This window comes from Cebus imitator, unplaced genomic scaffold, assembly GCF_001604975.1.
Source record: "Cebus imitator isolate Cc_AM_T3 unplaced genomic scaffold, Cebus_imitator-1.0 Scaffold689, whole genome shotgun sequence".
NCBI classification, from domain to species: Eukaryota; Metazoa; Chordata; class Mammalia; order Primates; family Cebidae; genus Cebus; species Cebus imitator.
In genome coordinates, this window is record NW_016108004.1 from 125,289 (window position 1) to 130,924 (window position 5,636).

At 55.3% G+C, this 5,636-nt stretch overlaps 1 protein-coding gene across 2 annotated transcripts in view; it reads right to left on the reverse strand.

Moving 5' to 3' along the window:
* ADA2 (adenosine deaminase 2) overlaps window positions 1-5,636 on the reverse strand; it is a 34,752-nt gene that overhangs the window by 8,987 nt on the left and 20,129 nt on the right. For both annotated transcript variants that reach the window (XM_037734932.1, XM_017518606.2), the window contains exons 3-5: window positions 5,105-5,232; window positions 3,292-3,382; window positions 330-438 (exon numbers count right to left, since the gene is read on the reverse strand). In XM_037734932.1, the coding sequence (XP_037590860.1) occupies window positions 330-438; window positions 3,292-3,382; window positions 5,105-5,232 (328 nt within the window). The remainder of the gene's footprint in view (window positions 1-329; window positions 439-3,291; window positions 3,383-5,104; window positions 5,233-5,636) is intronic.

Genomic DNA, 5,636 nt, shown 5'->3' on the forward strand with positions numbered 1-5,636 from the left:
AGCTCTTTAACCCTGGACCGCTAACACCACGCTTGGAGCGCTGGGCTCTTCATCTATCAAATGGAGATTAAAACATGAGCAGGACTGGGGTAAGAATTAGAAATAAATTAAAAATAATACACGTAAAGTGGCTGATTCTATTATCCTAGTTATTCCTTCTCCATAGGGCTGCTGTCAGGATTAATGAGCGAGAACATAGGACAGGGCTCTGGACGCATCTGCAGGCCCTATCCCTGAGGTGCGGCTGCCGTCCTGTCTCCCGGCAGCAGGCTGGAGTCGTGGCTAGAAGCTCTCCCACTGCCCTCCTCTGCTGATTCCCGCGGGCTCACCTGTTTCTCCGGCGTGGAAGAAGTAAGGCAGCTTAACACCATCCTTGGCGGGAATCATCAGCGCTTTGTCATAGTAGTGCAAGGAGTGGCCAGTGTCCTCATGTCCCACCTGCAGGACAGAGGGACAGGAGGCGTCTGCGGGGCGCGTGCCTCACTTGCTGATGGCGCCCTTTGTAGCCCGTGCACACCCTCCCTTGTACCCTGCCGCCACTGCCGGGACCTTTGTCATGCAACCTTTTAAGAATGGCAAGGAGCGGCCAGGCGCGGTGGCTCACACCTATAATCCCAGCACTTTGGGAGGGCAAGGCGGGTGGATCACGAGGTCAAGAGATCGAGACCATCCTGGCCAACATGGTGAAACCACGTCTCTACCAAAAATACAAACATTAGCTAGGCATGGTGGTACGCGCCTGTAGTCCCGGCTACTTGGGAGGCTGAGGCAGGAGAATTGCTTGAACCCAGGAGGCGGAGTTTGCGGTGACCCGAGGTCACACCATTGCACTCCAGCCTGGATAACAAGAGCGAAACTCTGTCTCAAAAAAAAAGAAAAAAAAGAATGGGAAGGAACATAGTTGAGAAAGAAAAGAGAGCTCATTCGTCCCCTGAAATAGTTCCCCTATTTTCAGAGTTTATGTTTTGTATGCCCCAGCCCCTTCCGCCCTGGCTCCTCACAGCACCTCCCAGGTCCAAGTGCTTCAGCCCTGAGCCTGAGGTGGGCAGGGAGGGAGGAGAAGGAGAGTCAGAGGGAGACCTAAAGAGACCCAGAGATGGCTAGGCACGGCTCAAGCCTGTAATCCCAGCACTTTGGGAGGCCGAGGCAGGCGGATCACGAGGTCAAGAGATCGAGACCATCCTGGCCAACATGGTGAAACCCTGTCTCTACCAAAAATACAAAAATTAGCTGGGCATGGTGGCGTGCACCTGTAGTCCCAGCTACTTGGGAGGCTGAGGCAGGAGAATTGCTTGAACCCGGGAGGCGGAGGTTGCAGTGAGCCAAGATCACACCACTGCACTCCAGCCTGGCACCTGGCAACAGAGCAAGACTGTCTAAAAAAAAAAAAAAAGGGACCCAGAGGGTAAGACAGAGAGAGAGAATGAAAGCCCGGCCCCAGGTGTCAGAGGACTCCAGCCACCACTGCCACCCACCTCTTGTAGGCCCCTGTGTGTCAGTTTCCCTGAGACTCAGTTTCTTGCCTATAACAGGAAGAACAACCACACCAAAACCATGCTTTTCAAAGTAAGCTACACACAGCCGTGGGGCTCCGTAGCTGAGTGCTTTAGGAGTAAAAGGGCACCTCTTGGCTGGGTGCAGTGGCTAACACCTGTAATCCTAGCACATTAGGAGGTCAAGGCCTGGCAAACACAGTGAAATCCTATCTCTACTAAAAATGCAAACATGAGGCCCAGTGTGGTGGCTCACGCCTGTAATCTCAGCACTTTGGGAGCCCAAGGCAGGTGGGTCACCTGAGGTCAGGAGTTCAAGACCAGCCTGACCAACATGGAGAAACCCTGTCTCCACTAAAAATACACAACACACAAAAATGAGCTGGGTGTGGTAGCACATGCCTGTAATCCCAGCTACTTGGGAGGCTGAAGCAGGAGAATCGCTTGAACCCAGGAGGTGGAGGTTGCAGTGAGCTGAGACGGCGCCATTGCACTCTAGCGTGGGTAACAAGAACAAAACTCTGTCTCAAAAAAAGAAATGCAAAAATGAGGCATGGTGGTGGGCACTTGTAATTCCAGCTACTCAGGAGGCTGAGGCAGGAGAATCGCTTGAACCCCGGAGGTGGAGGTTGCAGTGAGCAGAGATCGTGCCATTGCACTCCAGCCTGGGCAACAGAGCGAGATTCTGTAGACCCTCCCACCTTCCCCCCCCCACAGTTCTGAGATTACAGACATGAGCCGCTGCCCTGGCCTAATCTAGATTTTATTTTTTGATGGAGTCTCTCTCTGTGGCCCAGCTGGAGTGCAGTGGTTGCTCCACCTCCTGAGTTCAAGTGATTCTGCCTCAGCCTCCCAAAGTGCTGGGATTACAGGCGTGAGCCACTCCGCCTGGCCAGCACCACCGCTCTGGGTCTAGAGTCTTAATGAGATTAATGAGCTTTCACCTAAGAAATCTGTCCTGGCTGTGCTTTGATTTGGTGGGAGGGTGTGGGACAATGACAACACCTATGAATGCGCAGCTTCGAAAACAGGTGTGGCTGGGCATGGTGGTTCACACCTATAATCCCAACACTTTGGAAGGCTGAGGCGAGTGGATCATGAGGTCAGGAGTTCAAGACCAGCCTGATCAACACGGTGAAACACTGTCTTTACTGAAAACACAAAAATTAGGAGGCTGAGTCAGGAGAATCACTTGAACCTGGGAGGCGGAGGTTGCAGTGAGCTGAGATCGCAGCACTGCACTCCAGCCTGGGTGACAGAGTGAGACTTCGTCTCAAAATATATATATAGATAAGGAAGAAAATGGAATAGAAAAGAGGGCAGGGACAAATATCACTGCCTTGAGTATTTGCAAAGAGCGGGCTCCATCCTGGACTCTGTTTCCAGATATTATTCCCCACCCCCCACCCTGCATGCTACAGGGGGCAGTGAGGGTTTTCAGAGCCACACCTGGGTGAGCAGTGTGGAATAGAGAAAAGGGCACAGGCAGGGCCATGGGGAATGAGACCATCACTGTCGTCAGAACTCCCTGAATGCCATCCTTATTCTGGAACTTTCCTTCTTAGCCAACTGGCTGCTCTCCCTTCTCCAGTGACTGCCATCCTCCGCAGGCCCCTGAAGAGGATCAGCACTGAGCTCTGAGCAGCCCTGCTGGGTCAGCAGGCTGAGCCTGTCCCTGGGATTTTAGGGGTACCAAAGGCACATCGCTTTCCCGTCCCAGGGAGCTGCCGCTCCACCCAGACAGGCATCCCTGCATGCACCCTTAACAGGCAGCCCTCGTGTTCACAGCATGGGTTACCAGGTCGAACCCTGCCACCACCGTGGGGAACTTGGTCCGGAGCTCCATGGCTGTTCGGATGGATTCTGCGATGACAGTCACATCTTTGGATCTGCGAGAGAGATGGAAAAGCCAGGAGACAGTGCCCAGCACGGACAGAGAGCTACACACCCCAGAGCATGCCCTCTGTGTGGGGCTGGGCGGCCCTGAGTGCACAGCAGCCGCTTCCCAAACCTGAGGCACCCCTGCTCTCCTGACCCCACCCCGACCAGGCCACTGTGACCCCAAATCCATTCTTCTTTTTTTTTTTTTTAAAAAAGATGGGGTTTCACCATGATGGCCAGGCTGCTCTTGAACTCCTGACCTCAGGTGATCCACCCACCTCAGCCTCCCAAAGTGCTAGGATTACAGGCGTGAGCCACCGCGCCTGGCACAAATCGATACTTCAAAGACACTTGCTGGCTCTAGGGGGACCTGTAGTCTTTGAAAAGTAGGTGGAGTCAGAGGACCCACGGGAACAGTCTTCTTTGTCTGCATTCGGAGGAGGCAAGTGGCCTTGTTCTCAACTCTCCCTGCATCTCTGTGAGGGGGCATGGACGTGGATGCCGTTCAGGGACAGCTGTCTGTCCACTGGACACCTGCAAAGGGCCACAGGTCACCCAAGTCCCTGTTGAGTTGACTGGACCTGGTAACCATCTGGCCTCTTGCTGATTACATCAGCAGGACCCTGGGCACTGCAGAAACCCTACCAGGGCAAGGCAGGCAGCATGACACAAAAACACCAAAACGGGGTCTGGCGCAAGCCCACAACAGGCTCCAGGTCTCTTCCCTGCCACTGACTCTCCGGCTCCAATCTTTGGCTCTGTGGGGGCAAAGCCTTCCTGGCCAGCTCCACCCACGGCCTCTCCCTGGAGCCTAGGCGAACCTGGGGGCACTGGTGCGCTCAGCTTAGCCCCCACACCCTCCTGCCATTGGCCCTGGCAAGGGGCAGCTGGCACGAGGGAGCCGCTGAGCAGAACCTGGGCCCATCCTGCAAGCTCCCTCCTAGGGGGATGGGCACACAGGCCAGAGCTCAGCTCCTCCGGGGCCCAGGCCCCCTGGAAGGGGAGGGGACTCAGGAGGACTGGGCTTGGGAGGAGGCTCCTGGCGAGTCAATGCCCTCCAGAGCCCAGGCTTGTGGGTGGGTGGAGCAGAGGAGCCGCCGTGCTGATCCCTTCGCTGCCCACCCTGTGCCTGACTCTGAGTGACCCCACTGGCTGCTGCCCTTGCGGCTGTGGCCACAGACAGGTCCCAGCCTTAGACTGGCTGCTCTTTAAAATGAGGGGAGAGGTCCTGTCTGGTAAAGTCAGGACGCTGAAGCTGCAAAGCTTTCTGTGCTTCCCTGGGAAAAAGAGTGGGTCTTTCACCCACGTGCCAGGCCATGCACGTGGTGCTACTGGGGCTCTCCATATGCAGACCTGAGCCGGTGCCACTCAGGACGTCTCCCTGATCAGGGGCTCGCACGCAACCGAACACAGAACAAACTGAAACCAAACAATGGGCCAATTATCCAAACATTCAGGCTAAACCATTATACCTGAGTCACCCAGGCTGACATGGAGTCACAGACAAGACTTATCTGGGAAATTGACACGCTCTTCATTTCGGTTTGGTGGTGAAGACCTGAACTAGGAGGGGCTTCAGGACCCATCCCTGCTACTGTCCTCACACACAGAAAGCCCCTTGGCACCCGTGCTGGGCGGCGTCTCCCGAACTGGCACTTCCCTCCCAGCCCAGCAGCTCCGCCTGCCTCCCAGTCTCCCAGCCTCAGCTCCTCAGCAATGTTCTCTCTCACCTGTCATCCGAATAAATGATTTTGATTCCAATAAACTCGGGGTGAGTTTCCACAAACTTCTCAGCCACTTCCTGGTAAGTCTTCACGGACCACTGTACGTCATGCCGCTCTCCACTGAGTTCGTATACCTGGGAGGGAAGCACGGCCAGAAGCCATCAGGCCAGCGGAGCCAGGCACCTCTCCCAGCCACCCCCTCCCAGCCACCTCTTTCCCAGCCATCAGCGAGCTCTGGGAAAGTAGACGGGGACAGGGGACCCACAAAACTGTTTTATTTGCTTGTGTTTGGAGAAGCCCAAGTGGCTTTCTTCCCAAAAGTCCAGACAGGCTGGAATTGCGCTTCCCTTGTTCAGGTCCTCTATGGCCTCAGATGTCTCTGCTGCTGCATGGGGAATTCCTAGCTGACTCTGGGTTAACACTGATGGCTGCCTGTCTCCTTCACTGCTGGGTTGCTGCACTTAAAACAGCACCTGGGGCAGGCTGTGGTGGCTCACGCCTGTAATTCCAGCACTTTGGGAGGCCAAGGCGGCAGATC